At 40.5% G+C, this 27,930-nt stretch overlaps 1 protein-coding gene across 1 annotated transcript in view; it reads left to right on the top strand.

Annotated features, from left to right (window-relative positions):
- Positions 1–20,477, top strand: part of CD226 (CD226 molecule) — an 81,633-nt gene extending 61,156 nt beyond the window's left edge. The window contains exons 5-7 of the mRNA XM_043559070.1: positions 12,077–12,179; positions 16,990–17,050; positions 19,329–20,477. Coding sequence (XP_043415005.1) covers positions 12,077–12,179; positions 16,990–17,050; positions 19,329–19,442 — 278 coding nt within the window. The 3' untranslated portion in view covers positions 19,443–20,477. The remainder of the gene's footprint in view (positions 1–12,076; positions 12,180–16,989; positions 17,051–19,328) is intronic.
- The last annotated feature ends 7,453 nt before the right edge of the window (positions 20,478–27,930 follow it).

The raw sequence follows: 27,930 nt of genomic DNA, 5'->3' as shown, positions 1-27,930 counted from the left end.
TTTCACCTATTTCACTCATCCCCCACCAACCTTCCCTCCGGTAACCACCAGTTTGTTCTCTGTATTTATCTATTTCTGTTGTTTGTTTGTTTTGTGTTTTAGATTCCACATGTAAGTAGAATCATATGGTATTAATCTTTTTCTGATTCAGGCATATAAATATATATATATATATATATATATATATATATATATATAGTTTTGTTTTGAGTTTATTTATTTTGAGAGAGAGAGAACGCCAGTAGGGTAGGGACAGAGACAAAAGGGAGAGAGAATCCTAAGCAGGCTCCACGCTGTCAGCAGAGAGTCTGATGCAGGGCTCAAACTCGTGAACCGCGAGATCATGACCTGAGCCCAAATCAAGAGTCGGACACTCAACCGACTGAGCCATCCAGGCACCCCTGATTCAGGAATTTTTAAGAGGAATGTTTCCAACAGAGATATTTTTGGATACCTTTTTAAAAATAAATATATTGCAGTATCATTGACTACTCTAAAATTTATTTCTGGAGTTAATTCAAAATAGTTCACTTTCACTAGAACTCAAAAGTAACTGCAATGTTCAAAATCTTTTAAATGTAGGAGTAGCATTTTATTTGATTAACCCAGAAGAAGAGATTCTGCCTTTCGTGGATACAAGGTTGAAATGTTAATGCTCTCAATTGGATTGATGGGGACTGAGAAATGGCTTTAGAGGAGATGAATAGTGAGTGAACTGAAAAATCCTTATTATCACTATGACAGACATGGCAAGTCCTGAGGAGATACTGAGACGAGGAGACCACATTAACAAAAGGTGGGATGTTTTCTGTGGCTTCCAGCTGAAGAAGTTCAAGGATACAATGCATTTGCACATGACCCCCAAATGGGTACCACATAGGAGACAAGTTCACAAATACAGAAAAATACAGGCTTGCAAAGTATAATTATTGTTTGTTATGAATAATAATGATGTTAATGTGCCTTTAGTTTTTCATGACTTAGAGCACTGGATAAATCCTTCACTTTTTAAGTCTGTGTGTGCATGTACATTTGTAAGTTAAGGTGTCTATGAGCATTTGGCAGCCAGAACAGTGTGCAATCTGCCATCTGTAAACATTCAGTAAATACATGTGATGTGTGGGCAGTTTTACACTCATGAAACACACACACACACACACACACACACACACACACACGCCAAGTCCCAAGTACTTTAATCAGAACAGGTGGTTTTGGTTTTATGTTGACTACTGTCTTCTCTTCCTGATTCAGTAAAGTTATCAGTTGTGCCATCCAGGCATGCAATTCCTACTTTAATCAATGGCTATTTTTTAAAAAAAGAGGGATCAGAGGGGTAATGAAACTAGATCATAAAGCTGCAGGTTTTTAAATTATTACTATAGCTTTTGTTTCTTATAGCCAAGCATTGGCTTTCATATATTTGTAGAGTGCCTACTAAACATTTTCATCTTATTTACTTTTATTTTTTAAGTTTATTTATTTATTTTGAGAGAGAGAGCAGGTGTGTGCCCATGAGCAGGGGGAAGGGTAGAGAGAGAGGCAGAGAATCCCATAGAGGCACCATGCTGTCAGCGCAGAGCTCAACACAGACTCATACGCCGTGAGCTCTCACAAGCCATGAGATCATGACCTGAGCCAAAATCAAGAGTCAGATGCTCAACCCAGGCACCTCAATAAACATTTTTTTAAAATAAAATGAGTTAAAATTGAATATTTGGAGGTAAATATTCAGCCCAAAGCTTGCAGTCTCTTTTGTATTCTGAAAAGATCTGTACAACATTTATAACACATTTATATATAGGTCTTTATAAATACCATATAGTTTGAATTTTAAAGATTTCTGAAGATCCAAGGGAAAAATTGTAGCAGTTATAGGAATTAAATGTGACAGGCTTGTCTTGGCTACTATATGACAAACTCATGGAGGTGCTTATATGTGTCATTCTAAGAATTTACTGGTAATTATTCATTCAGTTGCCACAACAACTCTGTTGTTATCTGCATTTTACGATTGAGGAAAGTGACGCATGGCGAGATTGAGTAACTTATTCAAGGCTCCAGAGCTAGTGAGCAGAGGGGCTAGGGTCCGGAGCTGGGGAGGAGGACTTCAGAGTTCTTGTAGTTAACAGCAGCGCTATATCATTGCCCCAAGTGAAAGAAAAAAGTCAGCACTGTCATCAAAAGACGCATCACAGAAGAAGCTGCCCATGGAGAGTTCCACAGCCTTGTCTCCCCCACCCCCCCTGTTACCTACAATAGATTTCAAACTGAACCAACATATAGAGTGAGTGTAGGCAAAGGAATGGGAGTCTGGTCTCCCACAATGTTGTTCCAGCTCTCTGTGCTTAGTTAGGCTGGCACAGGTGTTGTGTGGGGTTCTCTACTGACTTGTCCCCTCTTCTGAGGCCTGTGGGTGTTAGGGAATGGTGTGAGGGAGGGTTCCTGCACAGTCACATGAGGGACGAGCAAAGTCAGGTAGCGGGTATTTGGGTCTGGAGGGGAGTGCTAGTGTCTGCTGAAGTCAGGTGCACACCAGGAACAGATGAGGGCGACTTGAGGAGTAACCTCTGGACGAAGGAGAGTCAGGGTTCTTGCTGGAGAGAGGTGGTGGCAGCTCAGCTCTCACGTGGCTCTTGGCTTTGGCAGAGCGACTGCCCCCGAGGTCTATACCAGAGCTGCCCACTAGACTCTCCCCTTGTGGGGAAGCATGCTTCCTTGAGCAGCTTCCTGGGAATCTGCTCTACATTCTCAAGGGCAAACTTCTTCCATTTTACCTTCCTCCCTCCTGCTCCTTCCTCTCAAATCCTCCTCTTGCTCTTGTTCTTGTAAAGACCATTGAACCCAGAGCTGGAGTTATAAGGCATCAGAATTCTAGTTCCTCACCCTCAAGGACAGAGAAGGCTTAATCTCCAAAACCCCCCAAGAAAATCAAAAGTTTATTTTATATATTAAAATATTCCAAATAGTTGCATTCGCTCATATTTATGGACCTTAATATCAAACAGCCAAATATGTAAAACATCGAAATGGTATGGTATGGTATATCTACTGTGTTTACTGCATGACAGAAATGTTTATCTGGATTTCAATAGAGCATTTGAAAAATTTCCTGTTCTATCTTTGTGGATACACATAATAGTGACACTGTAATATAGAGTTACACTTGGTTAAACAACAGTAATAACGACAGTGTGCTGGGGAATTATAATTAAAAGCAAAATATCTTCACTCCTCAGAAAACAAAGGTAGAAGAGAAAGAAAACAATTTTGTTATTAAATAAGCATTATACCAGAATTGTGATGTGCATCTCAGGCAATCTGCCAAGAGAGTGCAGAGACAGAAATCTCACCTTTCATGGGCCCCACAGATACGACCCGTTACAGATGTGCTTTCAAGGTAAACAGTAACTAGTCCTCAGTTAAAAGGACCTGACAGCACCATTTGTCACACACAGTTCAACCTAAATTCACCTGGTAAGTGGGGTGACCATCTTTGTTGGCTAATTGGTTTTATCCAAAGGAAAAATGAACTTCTTACACCAGTACACGAGAAGGTACTTGTGCACCTTGGAGAAAGGTGTCTGTGGAATGTAGGTTCCTACCCTCCCACAGAATTAGGAGGTAAGAGCACTGTCTTCCTTGATGATTGCATTCCGAAGCCATGGCTTTGAGTTACCACAGCAGAAGAACGCAGAGCCAGATCAGGAAAAGTAAAAGGCACATGGGGCAAAGTCAGAATGACTAACTGATTTCCCAGAGAGAAAAAGCAGGTGTTTGACATAAGCCACATTGTTTGTATAAATAATTCAGACACAGTAAACCACCCTAACCACAGTCAGGGAATGGTAGAAACCCTCCAAAACTCCGAGTCCCCACACACTAGCCAATGGCCAACCTTGTACACAAGCCTTTCTAAGGATAGCGGTCTCTGGCCCACTCCATTAACTCTTTTCTGTACACTTAATTCACTAAGAAAGTGAGCAAGATTGGTGCAGTTCTTGACATTATGACTTATGACACATCAACACAGTCTTCTTTAAATAATATGTGTCCACGAAAATTGAGGTTCATGAAATACAAGAAACGTAACATAAGACTAAGAAACATTTGGGTGAAAGGATGAGACATCTAATATGATAGAGTAAGCCATGAAAGTTTTCCCAGTAAGTGTCCCAAACCAAAGATGTTCGCCATCCCTATGCCTCGCATGCTGACTTAGATTCCCTTGCCATACACCAATCACTGTAGAGTGCTATGGTCCTCAGAACATATGGCGTCATGCACATAAAGACACCAGATAATGGAGCTAATGCAGTCATCCTATCTCGATTAGGTAAACTTTATGGCCCATCTTAGACTATGTGTATCTCAACTGATGTAAAAAGTTTAAGTTCTTGAGTCATTTGGGAACTATTTTCCATCAAAAGAGGCAAACTCAGTCTAGTATAGCAAAAATTGTACATTGGGTTGGAAACTTGCTTCTCTTGTTCGTTTGCTCCAGGACAATGATTTAGATTCTCTTACATTTCTGTTTGTGTTCTCTTATGTTTCTGTTTCTTATGTTGATTTTTTAGATTTTCTTTATGTGCTATAAGTCTCTCAGTTAAAATCTGATAATGCTTTTATTTTGAGAAAGAGTCATTACTCTTCACTCAGAAGAAGGATTAGAGGCTGATGTCATGGTTCTTCAGTCCTCTGAAAATAATTTATTCGCTAGGATCTTCCTGCTATAAAACAGGGGAAGGCTTCTGAAATGCGAAGAGTATAAAATTGATTTGCACAAAGAAAGTTGACCTTTGAAAACTTGGAATGATATTACCATATCAGTATCCACTCGATGTATATTTCAGCCATACAAGAAAGTTCAACAAACTTTGGGCCGCCATTAAATCCAGTGGTCCTCCAAAGCTATAATTATCTTGTACATGTTTATCAATGCTACCTCTGCCTTTTCCGAGGAAGGTGCATCTAGCTGCAGGAGCAAGCATCCTGCTCCACATGACTAGTTCAACATGAAAAGAATACAAGTGAGTTATTTTTTAAACCCTAATTTGAATGGACATATACAAAATATATTATTAATAATTTATATATTATGTAGTACTTAAATATATAAAGCTCGTCTATATGTTTTATTGAAGCCCCATAGCCACCCTTGGGGTTGATTTTATCATCACTTTGCAATTGCCAAAAATGTGCCTGCGAGATTGTCTTATGATGAGGTCTTCCAGGCAAAAGAATTAGCAGGTAGGACTAGGCCCCAAGTCTTCCTTCCTCGATGCGTTTTTGCAACAAATCAATGTAAGTTGGGTACTTACATTATATGGTGATTACGAATTAGGATTGACTTTATAATAGTGTGTCAGCTCACATATATCTACCCAGTGAGAATTCACCCATGATGTATCCTCATGTCTACACAGAATGAAGTCTAATAGTTTTGCTTTTCTTTTTAATGAGGTTAGAAAGCAGAATAACTTTTTTGTTTGTTTTAATGTTTATTCATTTATTTTGCGAAAGAGGAAGAGAGAACGCCCATGCGTGGGTGAGTGGGGGAGGGGCAGAGAGAGATTCTCAAGCAAGCTCCATGCTGGCAGCACAGAGGCCAATGTGGGGCTTGAACTCACGTATCATGAGATCATGACCGGAGCTGAAACCAAGAGTCGACGCTTAATCGACTGAGCCACCCAGGTGCTCCAGAAAGCAAGAATAACTTTAACTGGTGTCTACCATGACCTACCCCAGGCTGGCTAGAGGCTCAGAGTCTGTGAGTTTTTCCTAGCAGGTTGTTTAGTCCAGATATTTAGGTTCTGAGTCACTTGGCTTCCTCACTTCCTAACCCACCTCAAACTGTAATAAAAGATAAACAATAGACATTAATGCCTGCTCTTGCCGCCTGGCTCTAAGGGAAGGACCTGGCGTCATTTCTACCATGAGCCTTTCTAAAGGTTTATAACTCAGCCATAAATACTTGTCATTGGCAGGAACGTAGCCTGGAGGGTGGCAGTCCCGGAGTAAATTATTCATTTATATATCTCGCTGACATGCTTTAAATTGTTTTAACTGTATTTATCTTTTTTGATGGGAGGGAAAATAATGGCTTTATGGTTCACGACACTTTTGTCCTCCTATGAATCAAGACAGCATTGGGATGAAAATGAAAAAAAAAATCAGCAAAAAAGTGGCTGCTGAGAATACACATAATTCTTTCTTTAAGAGAGGGGCTTGAGGGCTGACATTACTCAGCCCAACATCTATTAGCAGAATTTAGGCAAAAGTGAATGTTATGAACTATTGATTGATTCCCTGAAGCATCCACACCCATTGCTTTTCCTTTTTGTTTTGGTTTTTAGTCACTCAGGGCCCAGCAAGTCGTGTGGCTATACCGGCCTGGTTCCAAGTACTGGGTGTTCATGTTAGCACAGCAGCGGGTCAGGGAAAGAAGTAAAAAGCAGGGTTGACTACAGGCGGGGAGGCTCTACACTGCAGCGTCTCTGGATCTCTGGAGCGTGAGTGAGTTTGCACCTGGCTCCCATGCTCTTACCCTTGTTTCGTACAGGGAAATCTTCATTCTGGTGTGTTTTTTAATTGTCCAGGGCCTTCCAAAACAATATAAGCTCCATCAATCAAGTATGTGGTATAATAAGAAATGTGGTCTCTGCCCCTGGTTCTTTTCACAGAACTCCCAAACTCTTGTTAATTTCCTAAGTGATACGGGTACCAGGAACATCTTTTGCTATAACACTTGGTCACTGTCCCCAATTCCTGACACAAGAGCTTCTTGAATCTCCAGAGCAATGAGTGTCCATTTGCAAGTTAATGAGGCTACTGGTGGCTGGAAACACAGAACGACCTTTGGCATGGAGGGTTGGAGCCAGAGGGATCAGCCACATGATTGGAGGGTTGGAATTTAAAGCCCTTTTCCCCCTGAAAAAGTGAAGCGGTGCTGGGGGTTGGATTAATCACCAATCATCAATGATTTAATTGCTTATGCCTGTCCAGTGGAACCTCCATCAAATCCCTAAATGACAGGGTTCAGAGAGCTTCTGAGTTAGCGAACACATGCAGGGTCCCGGGAGGGTGGTCCATCCCTAGAGGCATGGAAGTTCTATCTGTATTCCAGTAACTTGCCTTGTTCGTCTCTTCCATTTGGCCATCTCTAAGTTGTATCTTTTCTAATAAACCAGTAGTAGGAAATAAAGTGCTTCTCTGAGTTCTGTGAGTCGTTACAGCAAATTGTCCAACCTAAGGAGGGGATCACGGGAATCTTGGATTCATGGCTGGTTGGTCCATCAGAAGTAGGGAGACCTGGATTTGTGGTTGGAGACTGAAGCAGGAAGTTGGGGGCAGTGAGGTTCTGTGGGGTCTGTGCCAACTCAGGGAAAATTAGTGTCAGCAGTGCTGTGAGTAGAGATACAGTTTTGTTCTCGTTGATGTTTTCCCTTTAGGAACCAAATCCCTTTTTACACACCATTTCATCTGTCATGCCAAGTGTATACTCTGGCTTGAGATACTGTGTGTGAAAAGATGGAGTAAACAGATCTGACTCCAACACGTCAAGCACTACTAGAAGAGGTTAAAAGGAGGTAACATATTTCACATTAAAGGATGCATTTGAAGTTTAGATTTATAATTGAATGGTGTGAAACACATGACTAGTACCTTTCAATGGTTTCTACTTAATTCAATTAATTGGAGTTTAATAAGGAATGCCATCTTAATTCTGAGGATTCTGAATACGCTTCTACAAAAAAAGTTCTCCACATCTTGTACTTTAAATATCACCAGTGGGGTGCCTGGGTGGCTCAGCTGGTTAAGCGTCAGACTCTTGGTTTCAGCTCAGGTCATGATCTCACTGTGAGTTCAAGCCCTGTGTCGAACTCTATGCTGACAGCAGAGGGCCTGGTTGGGATTCTCTCTCCCTCTCTCTCTCTGCCCCTTCCCAGCACTCTCTCTCTCTCAAAGTAAATAAATAAACTTTAAAAAAGGTTAAAAATAATATCATCACTAAAATTTGTCTGATGATTTTGTTTTCAGCATGCAGACATTTACATTTTTCTACTATTTTTTTTTCTGTTTAATAAAAGCAATACATCACTTAGAAAGTTTGGAAAATGCCAAAAAACCTAAAGAAATAATTGCTTTTTTAAAAATATGAGTTACCGTCAAATTGGCTAACATACAGTGTGTATAGTGTGCTCTTGGTTTTGAGGGTAGGTTCCCATGGTTCATCGCTTATGTACAACACCCAGTGCTCATCCCAACAAGTGCCCTCCTCAATGCCCATCACCCATTTCCCCTTTTCTCCCACCCCCTCATCAACCCTCAGTTTGTTCTCTGTATTTAAGAGTCTCTTATGGTTTGCCTCCCTCCCTCTCTGTTTGTAACTATATTTTTTTCCCCTTCCCTTCCCCCATGGTCTTCTGTTAAGTTTCTCAAGATCCACATATGAATGAAAACATATGGTATCTGTCTTCAGGAAATAATTGCTTTTAATGCCACTCCCTGGAGATCATCACTTAAAAAAAATTTTTTTTAACGTTTTTTATTTATTTTTGAGACAGAGAGAGACAGAGCATGAACGGGGGAGGGGCAGAGAGAGAGAGAGAGAGACAGAATCAGAAGCAGGCTCCAGGCTCTGAGCCATCAGCCAGGAGCCCGACGCAGGGCTTGAACTCACGGACCGTGAGATCATGACCTGAGCTGAAGTCGGACGCTTAACCGACTGAGCCACCCAGGTGCCCCTAAAATTTTGGCATTTGTAACTTTGCAGACCTTTTCCCCCTAAGTCCTACACTTGGCCGAGAGAGTTTAACATGCATCATTGTGAATTATGGTTTTGAAATTTTACTTAACTTTATACCCCTAGTCAGCAGTTTTCCATTTCATTCAAATTTCTCACACACATCATCCGAATGTCTGTAGCCGAGCTTTACAGGGTGGGCTCCAGATCAGAAACACGGGCATCACAGGAGAGCTGCATCTGCGAGGACCCACCCAGACCCACTGGGGCAGAGTTTTGGAGGGGGGATGCCCAGTCATCTGCGGGTTAGCAAGCCCCCAAATGATGCCCATGCAGAAGGAGTTTGAGGACTGCAGTTGTGTGGTCTGGCTCTCAGTCTACTTGGGGGAAATGAGGATTTTCTTTTGGCAGTTGTAAATGTTTTACAGAACCCTTTGTTCACATTTCAGAGCATTTCTTTAGAATACAGTAATTAATCAGATGTGTAAGCACCTAGTGAAAGGGCGTGACACATGCAGACCGAATTCCTTCTGGATGCAGGTTGTGGTAGTTCCCCGTCCTCCAAATAGAGCTTGAGATGCTCTATCTGACCACAGTTTTCCTCTTACACGAACTTGTTCTTTTAGTGCTTTTTCTTAGTTATTTGTATCTTTCGTATTGTCTTCTATAGCTTTTCATTTTTTTTTAATGTTTATTTATTTTTGAGAGAGACAGAGACAGAATGTGAGTGGCTTAGGGGCAGAGAGAGAGGGAGACACAGAATCTGAAGCAGGCTCCAGGCTCCGCGCTGTCAGCACAGAGCCCAACGTGGGTCTTGAACCCAAGAACTGGGAGATCATGACCTGAGCCGAAGTCAGGGGCTCAGCCAAGTGAGCCACCCAGGCACCCTTATAGCTTTTTCTTAATGCCAGGATGTGTTAAAGATACTTTTTGTGTGCCTTTACATGTTGTTTGTGGTCATTTTAACATACAGATATTTTTCACTTGACCTGGTCAATCCTATATATTTATTTATTTTTATAAATCTAAATGCCATTTCTCATTCCTGAGATTAAATAATATTTACTTATATTTTCTTCTAATGTTTATGTGAAAAGATTTGGAACTGTAGTCAACCCCAATTTTTTTTTACTGTAACTTTTGTTTTTTTACTATCTAAACAGCATTTTCTTTTTTTATTAAAGGTTTTTTATTTTTTAATGTTTATTTATCTTTGAAAGAGAGAGAGTGAGAGACAGAGAGCAAGCGTGAGAGGAGAAGAGAGAGAGGAGACACAGAATCCAAAGCAGGCTCTGAGCTGTCAGCGCAGAGCCCGATGCGGGGCTCGAAGTCACGAAATGCAAGGTCATGACCTGAGCTGAAGTCGGACTGAGCCACCCAGGCGCCCCTAAATAGCATTGTCAAAGTGGTTACACAGTTTTCCCACAATCCTGTCCGTGAATATTTTAATCATAACTTTCCTTTTCTCACCGCGATTGCCTATTTGATTTAACCTTAGCACCTGTGATACTCAAATTACGTCAGTACAGCGGGTGTAATCCCTTTATAGTCCTGTGTTACAATGCAAAATAATTTCAGGTATTTTGTTCATTTGGTTTTTATAATGTACCAAGAACTGAAAAAGCTCTTAAAAATTTATTTGACGGGGAGAACATGTCATTGTTCCTTTCGTGAGGGCGGTTCGATGTATTTTTGTTCTGAATGAATTTAGCTTTTCCTCTTTCCATCATAGTTGGACAAAAGCCATTCTTAGACTGGGTGTATGTGCAAAGTCTGTAAGGTTCACACAGTTTGCTACTTTTATTCACCTTACGGTTTCAACAAGTTTGAAAAATGAAAATAATATTTATGAGTTGACTTGGTTTCTCTTTGCAGGAAAGCTTACAAAAGAATGTGTGGATGTGGACCCTGAGCCCCTATCGTGAAAAAATTGCAGCTACATAGTGGGTCAGGAAGGAAGAAATAATCCGAGGGAAAGATCAGGAAGACTCTAATGAAAAGCATGATTTGCCGGTTGGCATAGGATGGCAGATGGCACGGAGTCTCGGGTGGAGCACCGGGCTTTACTTTCAAGGTTGGAGGGAAGTCGTGCTGTTTGCCAGAGCTGGCCCCTTCCTGCAAGAAGGGAGACCGGCAGGTGCGCTGTCCCAAAGAGACGTGGCGGTGAGGACAGCTCCCGGGTTCCGATTCACTCCCATTCCGGGCAACAGCAGATATTGATGGGGTTTCTTCTCCTGGGAAGGAGCTCTGTGGGAGGCAGTGGGTGAGATGTATTATGGGCAGGAGAACATTTTAAAGATAAGATGCTCTCTGACCTCGTTGGAGATCTTGCTCCAGAGTGACGTTTCTCTAGTGGTTTATTGCTTAGTTGAATGCGACCTCATTAGAGTCTCACCACAGTTCTGGGATGTGATTAGAACTGTTGCCATTGTCATGGCTTGACAAACAAGGAAAGGCAAACACAGAAGGTTAAGGAATTGGCTGGAGGTCACACAGCTGAGGAGTAGCAGAGCCAGGAAGAGAGCTGCAGGTTCCTGGACCGTGTTGTCTGTGCTTAACACTGAGCTGGAGTAACATAGTTTTTCAGAGTACTTCTTATCATTAACTCCAACTGAATGAAACTATTTCTTAAATTCTGCTTATAAAATGACACCGTCGTGTGAATGTACTTAATATATCAGTCTTAAGAAGTATATTCATTTGTGTACTCTTTTGATAGTCTTCTTTTTCTACAGAAGATTTTGTGTATGTGACTGGGAGCGCATTAGACTGAAGTGACATCTGTCTCAAACATACACTCTTTCTATTCTCGTTCTTTTTTTTAGTTTTTATTTTTAATTGAAGTATGGTTGACATACAATATTACATGAGTTTCAGGTATATGGTAGAGTGATTCAATAATTATGTACCTTAGGAAATCGTCATCATAACAAGTCTGATTACCACCTGTCACCGTTGAGAGTTATGAAATATTATTAACTATATTCCATACACTGTACTTTTCATCCTTGTGACTTACTTATTTTATAACCCGAAGTCTGTAACTCTTAAATCCCATCACCTTATTTATTCTTGTTCTTCTTAAGGTGCTAAACTCAGCTGAAACAAGGAACTAATAAAACTCTGTGAGGAGCCAGAAATATTTAGGAGACTCTAAAATAAAATTGTCTCTTCCTCTTATCTCATCCTGCTTTTTCATTGGACTCTTTGTTCTGAATTGTTACTCTATTTGATTAATGGACCCTTTCCTCATTTTCCCACCTTCCTTTTTTTTTTTCTGACTTGAGCTGAATTCCTAATTCCTACTGTATATATTTTTTTTCCTCCTAGGTAAAATGGATAACCAATATACCCTCTTTGTGGCTGGAGGAACAGTTTTATCGTTGCTGTTTGTAATCCTAATGACCGCCGTCATTGTCATTTCTTATAGAAGGTGAGTATTGCAACCCATCTGGAATCCAGTTTCCCCTGAGTAATTCTGATCTGAGGGGCTCTCTGTTAATAACCCAGTAGTTGGCCAAGCTGTCTTAGCCCTCACATACACAAGTATTTTTCTTACACAGAGGAGGAGAAGTAGTTGTGGGTAATATCAGGGGAGAAAGCTAGAATAGTTCACTTAAGAATTAGTAGGAGCTGCTCCCATATTAACAAGGCCTTCATATCCTGGGGAGGCAATTGCCTGGTGCCTCTGCTCTGTCTCCTGTGCCATCTATCTTACTCCTCCTGCAAGGAAAAGAGGCTGTGGGGCAAGGGGTGCTGCGTGTGTGCGTGAACGCACGTGTGTTATGGAGAGGGGAGAGGAAGAGAAGGAGCGATTCTGAGAAGGGGAGGAACAAGGTTGCGCAGCAATGATACCTTCGTGTATTCATTCATCAAGCAGCTATTTCGACAGTGGCAAACAAGACATGACGGGGTGCACACTCCAATAAACAGACAACATAGTTTTAGATGGTTGTAAATTCTCTGAAACGAGCAATGTAGATACTATTCCTGAAAAATTATTGAAGAAGAGAGGTGTTGGAAGGGGCTAACTTAGAGAGAGTATTTGGCCATTGACTTCGACTAAAGTTTCCTACCTTTTACTGTCTTGCAGCACACCTGGGGGTTTTCTAGGATATTCTGGTTGACGCTTTCTTCCTTTTCTTGCTATCTTGCGTTCACCAACTCACTTGTCTATGTGTTTGTTGCAATCTTAGCTGTAATCATATTGAGTTGGAATTACTCTTAATTCTTACGTTCCAACTAAAGTGTTCTCTTCTTAGGGGAGGGAAGGAATACATCTATCTCCGCTCTTCTCCTCTACCCCAGCAATATTACCAAGCACACGCACACGCACACATGCTTGCACATGCGTGTGTATTAGTAGGATGTCAGGTAGGTTTCTCTGTCTCGGCTCCATATCCCGGCCTTACCTCTTTGGAGGGTTGTATCACTGCTCACTTGATATTAGTGAATGCTCTCTGGCTGCTCCCTGGCTCCGGGTGTGTCCTGTCTTTCTAACACATCTTTTCCTGGTTGCTCTTCTTGTGTTTTTTTTTTTTGTTGTTGTTGTTTTTTTTTTTAATTTTTTTAACGTTTATTTATTTTTGAGACAGAGAGAGACAAAGCATGAATGGGGGAGGGTCAGAGAGAGGGAGACACAGAATCTGAAACAGGCTCCAGGCTCCGAGCTGTCAGCACAGAGCCCGACGCGGGGCTCATGACCTGAGCCGAAGTCAGCCACTTAACCGACTGAGCCACCCAGGCGCCCCTCCTGGTTGCTCTTCTAACAGCTGGACTGATCATGTCTTTCCTGTTTAAAAGTCACTAACCCTGTATCAGAGGTACCTGTTTTTCTGATCCCCATCTAATTAGTGGGACTCCAACCTAATGTTCATTCATATTTTCTACTTTACTACCCCTGATGTTGACAAATTTTGTCAAAACTGCAAGTCTTGAAAAAAATTAAAAAAAAATTAAAAAAAAATTTTTTTAAATGTTTATTTACTTTTGAGAGAGAGAGAAAGAGACAGAGGCATGAGCAGGGTAGGAACAGAGAGAGAGAGAGGGAGAAACAGAATGTGAAGCAGGCTTCAGGCTCCGAGCTGTCAGCACAGAGCCTGACGCGGGGCTCAAACTCACGGACTGCAAGATCATGACCTGAGCCAAAGTCAGATGCTTAACCGACTGAGCCACCCAGGCGTCCCTAAAAAATATTTTTAGAGACAGAGCATGTGTGAGTGAGGGGGAGGTGGGCAGAGAGGAAGGGGGAGAGAGAATATTAAATAGGCTCCATGCTCGGCATGGAGCCCAACTTGGGGCTGGGGATCACGACCTGAGCCAAAATCAAGAGTCAGATGCTAAACCGGCTGAGTCACCCAGACTCTCCAAACTGCAAGTCTCATTATGTGAACGCACCTGACGCTCTTTCTATTTGATATGCCAACAAAATGCTGTTTCCCCATGTTTGGCCTTACCCCTGTGGATCATTCCAGGCATGGGACACATGTCTCCTTTGGGAGGTCTGTCCTGGCTCTCCCTCCCTGCAAAGAGACATGATGTCACCATGCGGAATCACATTATATTCTTCTCTGCTGCACCTCACAGCCTGCTTTGTAGCTTAATCAATTTTGTGTCTGTCCTCCCTTCTGTTCATAATGACAGGGACTGCGTTTTGTTCATTTCTTAGCGTTTGATAGCAGTTAGCACTAATCTTTCCAAATAGTGGGTGGTCAATATGTGTTTGTCTAATTAAATTGAATCATGAAACTGCCATTTTCCCTTTCTCTCCATCATGGGCTGCCCTCAAGTCTTTTTCCCTGGCCAGAAATTAGCAAATTGAGGGAAGGAACCCAGGATGTCAGTGACACTGAGGATTTTTCTAGTGCTTCACCCTGGTTGATGAAAAATGCGCTGAGGGCCGCTCTGACAGCAGGAGCATCCGGGAACACGGGCCACATGGTAGGACAGAGTGAGTGACAGCATGGATCTCCGGAGGGTCACAGATGTTGGACATGATGGATTTAGCTTCATGAAAATGCATCACTTTTACATGAATAGCTAAATTGAACTGTAGAATATATTGTCCCACTTGGTCAAATGTGATAAAAAGATTAGTGGGCTTGAATGCATTATCATGGTCGCACATCACAAAGGAAGATGTATGTATTCTTTCTACCTTGTTGCCCGTACCTGTGGTTGTTACTTGGAATGGAAAGGTTTTGAAAAATGCCCCAAGGGCTTAAACAATGGCCTTCAGAACTCTGTCTTAGTGACCGTTTAAAATAATCCTGCCGCTCCAGATGTGCTGACCTGGGGAGAAGCCAGAGGAAATCGCAGTGTGCCTGAACGAAACTGAGTCCTTCCCCCGCACCCAGCACCTTGTAGCCTGTGTGTATGGGGGTACGGGGGCTTTTCCCACACCTCTCTGCTCCCAGTTTGTGTTGCTTCCAGTTAGAGATCAGAATGGTAACATTACAAAGTGAATGTGTTTGGTGGCCGTGCACAGCACTGGTTAGGCTGGGCAGGAGCCAAAAGATAGTCTATACATCGACACCTGTGTTTATAGGAAGAAATTTAGTGTTCAGTGAGCAAAACGTTAGACACTTGTTTTTACTTTTGTTGTCCACTTTGGTGTTCCCGACAAATAGGCTACTTCGCTTTGCCTGAGACTCTCCTGGTTTCAGCGCTGAAAATCCCTCATCCCAGGGAAATTCTTTAGCGTCAAGCCAACTAGAATGGTTGGTCATCCTAGAACAAACCACAGTGTTTACTGCCTTTATTTCACACACGAGGGGACTGAACTTTATAGATGCAAACAATTAGTGAATTGCTGAGCACGAGTTAAACACAGACCATCTGACTCTAAGCTTCGTGTTCTCTCTCCTTCATGATATTGTATACTCTAGGCTTATGTCAACAACATATATATTTGGACCTCTTTGGGAAAATTAACTCTGTATTATGATATAGCAAGCCTTGTGAAGCATGATTTAACAAAATATCCAAGGTGATAGCTTTGTTCCCTTATTTGTAAAAAGAGGGTAGTAACAGCATCTGTATCACAGGTTTCTTTTGAGGAGTAAGTGATTTATATGAAAGACCCAGAAACATGACTTTCACATAATAAACTTACACATCAAAAAATTAAATAAATTAATTGTATAAAAGAGACTTCATAAGTAAGCAAATGCACACAGACTAAGATAAGTTTGTGATTACATTGACACATTAGGAGGATTTCATAGCGGCTAGGAGAGAACAACATCCGTCATCTGAACAACGTTTCCTTGGAGAGAGACTAGCTTGGCTGGTTTTTAAACTTTCCATGAAGGCATTACAACTTCATCTTTTTGCATAAAGGTGAAAAGCCATCCTTTTTTGCATCTGAGCCACCTCCTTTATGGTCTGATAAGAATTTTTTCTTTAGGGAGATGAAAAAAAAGATAGTCTTCATCTCCCCATAATAACTATTTTCATACAGTTGGATAGAGTAATTTCAGGCACTGCATTCAATTATAGTAGCCTTCTTTTCTTCTTCTCTTGAATTTTCTCTTCAAAGACTCCTCCTGAAGTTAGGTTTTTATAGTTTTCATTGGAACGGTGGAGAGTTTATGGACTGGCATGGCTCCAGATGGCCCACTGAAGTGCAGTGACACGATTCCAGAAACACCAGAGCCTAATAGTCATGAGGGAAGCCTGTGGATTCGAATTCTAATACTACCACTAACCAACCATGTGATTTGGTTCAAATTGCTTCAATTTCCCACTCTGTTACATATAGGGTTTTTGGTGAAAGCTAAATAAAATAATCCATAGAGGAGGCTTAGTAAAACACCTGGAAGTTTCTATAAAGCTTAACTCGATTATCCCTGGCATCTGAGAAGTTACACTGTTGGCATTTAAAATAAAGTTTTTAATTGTGGGAAATCTCTAAGCCCAGGATTATTTGGAGGAGTCAGTAAGCTATTTGTGTAATAATTCCCTATGAACCATTCTTTAGTAAGCTCAGTGAGATTAATTACTAATGCATACTGGCTGGATATCCATTTAGATGCCCTCACCATCTGTGGAAGATAAAAAATGAAAAATTGGGTCAAGGAAATTTTGAGTAGGTATGTGTAAACCAACCATAGATGCTGCTTCAACATATTAATAAGGGCATGTGGGCTGGGCTACAGGTAAGGTATAATACTCTACTGTATGCAATAATACTTGTGTTGGAGTATAATATGTTAATGCTTCTATTGAATATGTATTTTCAGGAGAAGGAGACAGAACAGAGGACTGTTTAAAGAGCACAGAAATAAGGATGCACAGAACAAGGTACGTTTTCTCACAACTGTCATTTCCCCTGCTTTTGTGCATCATAAATGTCCTGTAGAGTCAGTCCGTTTTGCAGTCAACAACCTTGTTGTGCTTTCAGTACCCTGGCCATGGACTTGCCTGTAATTCCAGTATCAACCCTTTGAAGAGACACTTGTTTTCTGACCTATTTTCCTATTATTAATGCCCTTTGAAACAGTTTGTTTTATATCAGTACAAATAAAGGTACAATCACAGCGATATCATAAGAACCAACACTGTGCATTACCAATATCTGCTATTAGTTTCCTAAGGCTGCCACAGCATAATTATCCCAGAGGAGACTACTTAACCAACAGAAATCTATTCTCTTGTGGTTTGGGGGGTTTGAAGTCCAAAATCGAGGTCTCTGCAGGATCTGTTCCCTCTGGGGATGAGAGTCTGTTCCACGCTTCTCTCCTGGCTTCTGGTGGTTGTTGGCAGCCCTCGGCATTCCTTGGCTTATGGACTCATCACTTCAATCTCTGCTTCTGTCTTCACGTGATATTCTTCAGTGCATGTGCGTGCACATGCGTATCTGTCTTCCCTTTTTATAAGGACATCGGTGGTATTGGACTAAGGGCCCAGCTTACTTCAGTATGACTTCGTCTTAACTAATCACATCCTCCACAACCCTACTTCCAAATAAGGTCACATTTATGAAGGCCTGGGAAGGGCATAAACTTTGGGGGGATACCATCTGACCTAGCATAGGGCATAATAATATTTTTATATTGTAAAGTTATTGTGAGGATTACATTATACCATGTAAAATACCTGAGGCGTAGAAAGCACATTAGAAAGATGCAGTGCTATGGTTTTCATTATCATTATTATGGTTTTTATTGATTTACTAACTGAAGGATGCTCAGATTTCTGACAGGCTGCAGAATTTTCACTCCACCTTCCCCTACAGATAAAAGGGATGCTTATTTTCATGTTCATTGTCTCCACTACTTGTCAGATATTCTCTTTAACATATATTATTCTGCTTACAAAATTTTACACTAAAACATTTCTCCAAGTGTTATCTGAAATTACATCCCTTTCTCTTTAATTTAATTATTTGCCATTGAATTCTACATGGCCAAAACATCAAGTAATGAAAAGTTTCTGACAATCTAATATGTGTGCTTCCGATTTCTTCGTTACCTATTTATCTATTGGTTGAAATTTTCCTCTTAGTTACTCTCTGCACAACAAAAAATGTTTCTGGATAATTCATGGCCGCCTTTTTGACACTAAGTGGAAAGACTGAGGAAGTCCTGTCTTGTGTCATCTGCCACTCTAGCAAGCAATTAAATAGTGCTCTGTCATACACAATTGCGGAGTCCCTCCTTTGTCCTTAGCTGATGTCCACTCAAGCCAACCTAAAGCCAAATTTATTGCTGTGAATTTCAGAGGAGCAAAAGAGCTTTGCAACTTCCTGCATTAAGTGTTCAACTTGTTCAGACTTCTGTAGAGTAATGATATTTTGAACGATGGTTAGGAAGTTAGATAATAAGTTGGATTGTGATCGAGGAAAAAGCTAGACCTGCCTGATTGTTTTGGGCCTGTAGGCATGCTATGTAAGGAACAATCGCACTGCAACATTCCCTCTGCTTTCTCCTTGCACCCGTTGGAACCAGTCTCAATTTCCAAACTTCTCACCAAAAGACGCTCGTTCTTCTCTTCCTTCTCTTTCTCTCAATTTCTCTCTCTTACCCATGCCTACATATTTTCTGCCAAGTCAAAGTGACTTGATTAGGGTAGAGAATATTAATGATTATATAACATCATTTTGGAAGTAATGCCACTTTATTTTGTTAATTTCTTATATTGCGTTTAGTTGCTTATTTTCAAGACATGACACTGTGTACTTTAAAAGTATTGTTTATTAAAGCGTTGATTCAACAGAAATTATTGAGTGTCCACTATGGGAGATGCTATATTAGACTTCCACATAAAAATGAGAATAATTGTTCTTATCAAAACAGCCTAGGACACTGAGAAAGAGCTCTAAGTCTAAACGGGTATTTCATAATCTATAAAATATAGCAAATGATGATCTAGATTAGTCTCCTGTTGCCTTTCACTCTGAGCCATGCAGGTCAAGAATGTGATTTCTCATAGAAGTTCAGTACAAGGAAGAGACTGCTTTATGAAGTTAATCATAATAGATATTTGACTTAAATTGTGGTTGATTTAAGAGATTTGTTTTGGGTATCTTTGTCAGCTGCTGAAATGCCGTGAATCATTGACATTCTGTCTGTCTTTCTAGGCAACCAACAACTACAGAAATCCCATCTCTACCAATCAGTCATCGGATTGTGCAAGAGAAGATATTTATGTCAACTACCCAGCCTTCTCTCATAGACCGAAGACTAGAATCTAAGCTTTTTCCTGGATCTGAGCAAAACTTATGGTGACTGTTACGTACATGGATCTTAATATAATTTCTTCCCACTACTCAGTGCCTATCCAGGATACCAGTTAGCTACATTTATTTAACTTGATAGGAAAGATACTTTATTACCTAGAGAACATTCTTAACAGAAATGTTTCAGAAAACCTGACTCTAATTAGCTTAGACATGAAGGGAAACTTACTGAATCATCTAATGGAACCATCCAGGGGAGATGAAGCTTCAGGCAAGGGTTATTCACCAAGGTTTAAATGTCTTGTCTAGAATTAAGTATGGGCATACACCTGCTTCTGGATTCCCTTTTGTGGTATTGGATCCACTTTATTGGTGTTAGCCTCTTATTCAGGCATTTCCCTTGTGTTTCTAAAAATCCTTGGCAATTCACAATCCTTGTTTCTGCCTGGTGGAGAGGTTACTTCTCTGATAGAGCAAACAGATTTGGTTATTTGTGCAGCATTAAACAGGCAACATGGCCAAAAGAGATGGAATCAAGGGTTTAAGTCAAGGGTTCACCTCTAGACCCAGGAGTGAGGCCAAAGCACATTACTGGGAAATTCAGAGTATCATTAGACGAGGGAGACGGGGCCCGGAAGCTGAACTGGTTACCAACAAATGTGAACAGCAGTGCCATTCTGAGACATCTCTTGTTAACCTACTAAAAAGAGAATATGTGGATGGGTGTGAGTTAGCTCTCCCTCTCCTCACTTTAAAATCTGCTATATCAGCAGAGTTCAGAGGAGTACTTGGTAGCAGAACAAATGAATGGTCAAGAGGAAGATAAATGTGACAGGGAAATCTCTTCCCTTTGTATTATCAAATAAAGTAATCTCTGATCCTGCATAGAATTCTTGCCCCACTCCCTGGCCTAGCTTTAAGAGCAAGTGTAGCAGAAAGTCCAATAGTAACTTAATGTTTTTGAATTTTTCCACTGTTGAGAATTATTTAAAAAAAATTTTTTTTAAATGTCCACTTATTTTTGAGAGGTGAGGGGAGGGGCAGAGAGAGGGAGGCACAGAATCTGAAGCAGCCTCCAGGCTCTGAGCTGTCAGCACAGAGCCCCATGCAAGGCTCAAACTCACAGGATGTGAGATCATGACCAGAGCCACCCAGGTGCCCCAAGAATTATTTTTAATATGTATATCCTCTCAGAAGAGTCAGGCATCTAGGCATGATTGATTTTTTTAAATAACTATGTGAAATCTGAATATGAGAAAAAGAATGTTAGCTGAGTGTGGTTTGGGTTGTAGGGTAGAAACGTGGGGGGAGGAAATACTAGAGTGCTATAAGGAAGGAGGAACAGGGAACAAAGAATGGAAACATACAGACAGAAACTTGTCTTGCTTCATAGTTTGGCCAAAGACAACCCTAGTGATGTCACTACAGAGCCATTAGTGGCCTTATGCCATTGTCCAAATTCTAGGCGAAGGCCAACAATGAAAAGTATTTATGAAACTAAATAATGATCATGGCCACCTTGAAAGCGCAATGGTCGTTACCAAAGACACCGATCACTCATGTCTCAAATGTATTTATTACTCATCTCTAAAAGATTCGTCACAAAACTGCATCGAAGGATCAAAGTTGTAGACTTTTTTGTGATAATTTTAAGTGAACCCAAACCAAACTCTCTCTGTTATCTAGGCAGATTCTAAACTGTAATTTACAGTTTTAAGCAAGTCAGTCGGTGTTTTATGATTATACCTTAACTCCTCTGCATGCTAGATAGTGCAATAACTCTGTGAATTACAGAAATTGAGTGCTCTACCTGTTTCAGAAGGGAAGAAGTAAAAATGACTGCTTCTCAATTGTACATACATCCATGTATTTAGCTGTTATTTTTATTTTGTTTGCTTAAAGATCTTTATATCTAGATTCATGAGGTATTTCCAGAAATATATAACACAGTCGGAAGGTAGTTTACAAGGAAACAATTCTACTATTTTGTTAACTATATCAGATGTATAAACGTTTCCGTGGCTGAATCTGTCAGTTTGCATGGTGAAGAAAACTTAGCATCATTTAAAAGATAAACGATTTCTTTTTCCTAAAAGTCAAAGACAATCAAAATGACTTTCTGGAAGATTCTGGTGACCAAATTCTCAATGACAGATATGAGTGAGAAGTAAAACATTTCTACCATTGCAATATGAAATGTGAATGGAAATGTGAATCCCACTTTAACAGAGAAAATGATCACGGGGGTGTTAGGTGCACAGTTCAGCCAGAGACAGCCGTCCTGGTGGTTTCACTCATGGAAGACTTTTGTAGTAGGGCTTCTAGAACATTTGCAACCTGTTTTCCCATGGATGTTTTACTTTCTCCTTAATCTGTCACTCAAAATATTTATGAGGACTATATACTCTGCCCTTCTTCTTCCTGTATTCTTCCTCTGCAGAGCTCGGGATCTTTCAGGGATTTGGAACCCTTCTAAGTCCTCCTGGAATTTCTCTGGACCCCTTGCTGGTCCTGTTACACTCTTAGCTGTTCATGTCGATGAAATTCTACTCACTGATTTTCTTTCTCTGGACATCTTTACTTATTAGCAAAGCACTTTCATGGTTGTCTGTTTAATAGTATTCCTAATTTGCTAGAGTTTTGTAACTCTATGTAATAAATATATAACTATACCTACTATACATATACTACATGGTATATATATAGTATACTGTGCGTGTGTGTGTGTGTACACAATGTATATATATTGTGTGTGTATGTGTATGTGTGTGTGTGTGTGTGTGTGTGTGTGTGTATTTCCCCCTAATCTGTTGTACCTACTATTATGGTTGTCACTAAGGAAACAGATCAAAACAGATCCGCAGAATAAAAGGTCAGAATTGAATTAAATTATGTTTTAAATCTTTTTTGAAAGGTGCTACTTAGGAAGGAAAATGCTTCCTAAGATTCTTTTTTACATATATAATTTATGATATGTAATATGTTACATAAAAATCTGTGTTTCCTTTGAATGCCATTATTTGAATATTTACATGAAAGAAACTGATTAAAGGGAAGTGCTGTGTGATGACGAGGTAGGTAAGTTTGTTAAATGTCATTAGAGTAAACAGTTTGGTCAGGGTTGGGCAGGGAAAGAATGCATGCCATTAACTTACAATGACTAGGTATTGATTATATTATCATCAGAGAGACCTTGAGACATTATTTAAAAGACTTTATGCACACTGAGAAAATAGCATTGAAATTTCATTAGCTTGTAATTATGCTTATGGATGGAAGACAATGGATGAAGCTACATTCTTTAGTTATTAAATATCAAATTCATAGGATATTTTAAGTAATTCCATTTATTACTAAAATATACATATAACTTTAAAATGCATTGGTTATCAGTTTACAAGACAGAGAAAGATAAAAATAACTTCAATAAGTTTACTTTCACTGTAAACATTCAAGTGATATTGGTTTATATAGAACTATGTTAAATAACACCTACAGTTATATTATAGTAATTTGTAGAGTCTACACTGTAATTAGAAATTGCTGTAATCAAAATGCTTCTCCTGGATTTATAATAATGTGCTATATATTCTCTGCTGCTTGTGTGAGATTTCAGCAAGATTGGAGGTATTGTACAAGTGGATGTTTATAAAGTTCAGGTCGAGGCACTAAAACTGTGAGTGCGGTATTCAGCTACTTTACACAATAGTGTAAAATGACACAAACCTGTAACACTATTATTTATCAACATTAGTTTGGCCACTAGTAGAATGTGGTGCCTAGAAAGTGTTGACCTTCACATTCAGGCTTTTGCAGAAATTAATATATTTTTCCACTAGTCTTTTCACTGGAATTATTCTCCGCCAAGTTTCTAGGCTCTTATACATTTATCTGAAAAATAAAAACCAGTGTTTTTAAAAAACTTTTCTATTGCTAGTGACCCGTATGCAGAACGGTGGCTTCTAGATTTCATCACAAAGCTTTCTAAGGGAATTTTACAAATCTTCAGGGTTGGTTTACATATTACATAGTATTCCAGATTCAAAGCACTAACTGTGTTGTAAGATGTTGTAATAAAAGACCTAATCTGGGGACGTGTGTGATAAGTGTCTGGAATCATTTCCATTTATTGACTGTTGTCCCCGTTTGAATGAAGTTAGGTCAGTCACCGTCGTTAGAACATTTGGCCCAGTGGTATGTGTAATTTCAGATTCTCTGCTTTTGTAGGGAGTGCAGTGTCCTTGACATACTGTATTCTGTTGTTTGAAGGGATAAAGCGCCGTGTTGCACCATCATTTTTATTTTCCATCAAAGGATATTAGGGAGAAAATCCCACAGGGTAATAGAAACATGAGGAGTTAAGTGCAGAACAAATTCAGAGCACCAAGTATTGAAATAATCCCGTATTAATGCAAATATTCTGGAAGGATGGGCTCGTGGGAAATGTATGCACGTGAGGTGAGTTTGTGGAAAGGAAGGCATCTGCATCAATAAACAACGTCTAAAATTGAAAAAAAAGATCTAGTAGTGATGGAAGCATGCTCCTCAGAAAAGTAGAGATAAAGTCATCGGTGGAAGTGAAATGTGTTGTCTCAATGGAGGGAAAATGGGAAGGGCAGGAAACAACTTGTTTTGCAAAAAACCCTCACTTTGAACCACATGCACTTAGAAAATGCACCGAATGTTGCATTGAGATAGAAGTTACATTCGTCCAGCTCACCATTTAAGTGTTCCTACCAGTTTACGGCTCCAGGGCTTTGGCTCTGGGTGAGGAGATCCTGGTGGTTGCAGCTTTCTGGATGTGTCTGTCTCTGCAGATTTGGGGGTGATGGTTTGCCTTGAAACCTCAATTCTCTGATAGATCCAAGAGAAGTCACTGGTTTGTAATCTGTCCAGCTCTTTCTTGTTGTAATCAAGGCCATTACATCTCCCAAGCCCTTTACGTGTTAGCATTAAACCCGGAAGTCCTTCACCATGTCCTTTTAATACGTGTGTTTTCTGGTGCCTTGGCTTCTGACCTGTTTCTTTGTGCTGACATTATGAGGCCTCACTAGGCTGGTCTGACACTGGAACTGGATTCAGAATCATCTGACTTTGCTCCATGTTTCTCTTTGGCCCATTTTCATAAACCACAGATCCACCTGACACAATATTTATGGAATATGCAAATTTGGCACAAATGTAGAACACAATCTGAAGATTAGTAGATTATGCTCAGTTTCCTGACTATGTCCAGATCCACATCAGGCCTCATAAAAATTTTCATTCAAAAAAAGCAAAAGGTAATAGAGAGAAATTCCATCTCAAACCATAAGAAGACAGTGACGGGTTAAGTCCTCCATCTGCAAAAATTAAGTCAAAGGAACTGTCAGTAAGACCCGTACATCACAGAATGTAGTGTGAGGCACCAGAATGAATGAGCTGTTTGGGATTCTAGAATGAATGAATAGAATGAAATGCAAATCACAGGGAAGTGTTTCCCTGGTCATGTGTATCAATATTAATTTAGGTTTTAGTCACATAAAAGATAAATGAGAATTAGAAAAATCTAAGGATAAGAGAACCCAAGGAAGGCATTAACAACACGATCAAGAAATATGTATACATCTATATGTTCTATGTGTTGTATTTTATGTATATAATCAATTGATCAATTAATGTTTGGCTTCTACAGAAGAAAACACAACGGAAAGAAAGAAAGCCAAGATAAACAAAAACAGAAAGGCACCTTGAGAAGGAAGGTGCACACATCCTGTGGGACTCTTACACAATGGTCGTTAGTGGAGTGTTCTCACGAATGTGTGGACGAGTAAAAGTTACAGAGAGGGAAGGAGGCAAACCTTTAAGGCAAACTCTTAAAAGCTGAGAATAAACTGAGGGTTGACGGGGAGTGGGAGGACAGGGAAAGTGGGTGATGGGCCTTGAGGAGGGCACCTGTTGGGATGAGCACTGGGTGTTGTATGGAAACCAATTGACAATAAATTTCATATTTAAAAAAAATAAAAATTAAAAAATAAAATATTTGCCAACAAAACAAAACAGAAAAAACCCAGAAAACCAAGGCAGGGCCCGTTGTTTCTTCGCTACATAGGGCCATCAATTAAAAGACTGCAAAGCTTTTCAAAGAGATCACTCAAAAGCTTCTTCTCAGATTCAGCCCTGTTTGTTTTTACATGTTAATGGAAGTAGCATGGAACACTTCTATTAAGTTAGACTAATATCAAGCAAACAACCCCACACCCGGCTACCATCTCCTTCAGGCTAGGGAAAAGCATTAGTAAGAACCACTGGTTATTGTATGAATCACATGTTGTTTAAGCTTCAGGGAAAAGACACTATCTAGATAGGAACCAAAAAGGATGAACGTAATCTCTTTACGCAAGAGTTATCAGCAGTGACCTGAACTATTTGAGAGATCATAAAGCTCCAAATCCCACTCATAGATACAACATGAACACACACAGTTAAATATAACATATAAATATGGGGGGTGGGGAATGTGAGCTGGGGAGGAGCAGAGAGGGAGAGAGAGAATCCTAAGCAGGCTTTGTGCTTTCAGCGTGGAATCTGAAAAGGAGGCTCGATCCCACACACCATGAGATCATGACCTGATCTGAAATCAAGAGTCAGATGCTTAACTGACTGAGCCACCTAGGCGCCCAGCATTTTTTTCTTTATATTGCTGAGAGTGAGGGTTGCTTCTGGCTAGCAGCTTTAGTATTTATTGCTTTGGACACCAAGTTCTGTCTATATTTAGCTCTCTGAAATATAATTGTTAAAAAACTATAAACTTCAAAATCAGCAGGCTAACTAAAACGTTTTTGAATGGATAGTGGAACAAGAAAGGGTTTCTTTTTTTTTTTTTAATTTTTTTTTCAACGTTTATTTATTTTTGGGACAGAGAGAGACAGAGCATGAACGGGGGAGGGGCAGAGAGAGAGGGAGACACAGAATCGGAAACAGGCTCCAGGCTCTGAGCCATCAGCCCAGAGGCCGACGCGGGGCTCGAACTCACGGACCGCGAGATCGTGACCTGGCTGAAGTCGGACGGTTAACCGACTGCGCCACCCAGGCGCCCCAAGAAAGGGTTTCTTAAGTTAAGGGATTGGCTGACTGTACCTGCTTCATGACTTGAAATGCATACTTCTTCCCTAAATAGTGAGCACCTTAAAGGAAGCCTCAACTCTTGCTCACTTTTGAATTCTTAGCTCTTAGAAGACTCAGTGAATGTTTTTTAAAGAGAATTTTGAGCTAGCGTTTTCTCTTTGGGCTACCTTATATCCCAAGCTTGCAAATATTCAGAAGAGTGTCAGGTATACAGAACACATCTGTGTTGTTCACACACATAAAGTGGGTGACTGAATATTCGTCTTCTGCTCAAGTTTGTGTCAAGGGAGGAATTGGGAATTTTAGAGAATGTGATCTAAAACATTTCTTGGGGGGGGCGCCTGGGTGGCTCAGTCGGTTGAGCGGCCGACTTTGGCTCAGGTCATGATCTCGCGGTCTGTGAGTTCGAGCCCCGCGTTGGGCTCTGAGCTGTCAGCACAGAGCCTGGAGCCTGTTTCAGATTCTGTGTCTCCCTCTCTCTGCCCCTCCCCCGTTCATGCTCTGTCTCTCTCTGTCTCAAAAATAAATAAACGTTAAAAAAAAAGTTTTAAAACATTTCGTCGAATAGCGGAAGCTAATTTGGGAGTTATGTCAGACTACTCTGATAATTTCCTGTGATTAAAAAAAAGCAGGGTCTAACTACTGAGAGAGGAGAGACAGAGAGAAAGAGAGAGAGAGAAAGGAGGAGAAAAAGGTGGGGAAGGAGGCGAGGGGGAAGAGGGAGAGAGAAATCCAGAGATAGCTTTGAGAAAGGTATTTAGGAAGCGAGGGAGGCTGGCTTCTCTCGCCTTTCCCAACTCCCTCATTTCTTGTCATCTCATGTCTTCTGTGGATGCCAAATACCCATGTGCTGTGGCTTCCTCCTGACACTGATGTGCCTCGTGAGTAATTAAAAGTAGGCAAGAACCAAGACCCAGGCGATACTGCATACCCTTTACTCCTGTTGTGTAAATGGTAAACCCTCAGTGAGCATTTAGTGACTGACTAGCTTTCCCGATCGTATAAAGCAGCAGCCTGAAACAGATATTAGGATAATTCATATTTTCATGAATGTTCAGATATTCCACCTAGGTCTTGCTCAAACATTTATGTTGATAATTTACCATATGGATATAAAAATTCGGTAAGTTTATCTAACGTTTTTCATGAGTAACTTAGAAATAAGGATAGCAGTTTTGCCATTTGGGGGGATTATTTGATTTTTTTTACGTTTATTTATTTAGTTTCGGCGGGGGGAGCAAAGAGAGAGGGAGAGAGTGAATTCCAAGCAGGCTCCACACTGTCAGCAAAGAGCTGGACATGGGGCTTGAACTCATGAACCACAAGATCATGACCTGAGTTGAAATCAAGAGTCAGATGCTCAACCAACTGAGCCACCCAAGCACCCCTGGTTTTG

Source organism: Prionailurus bengalensis, chromosome D3 (assembly GCF_016509475.1).
Source record: "Prionailurus bengalensis isolate Pbe53 chromosome D3, Fcat_Pben_1.1_paternal_pri, whole genome shotgun sequence".
NCBI lineage: Eukaryota > Metazoa > Chordata > Mammalia > Carnivora > Felidae > Prionailurus > Prionailurus bengalensis.
The sequence above is the reverse complement of the archived record's forward strand: the minus strand, read 5'-3'. Positions and strand labels throughout refer to the sequence as shown.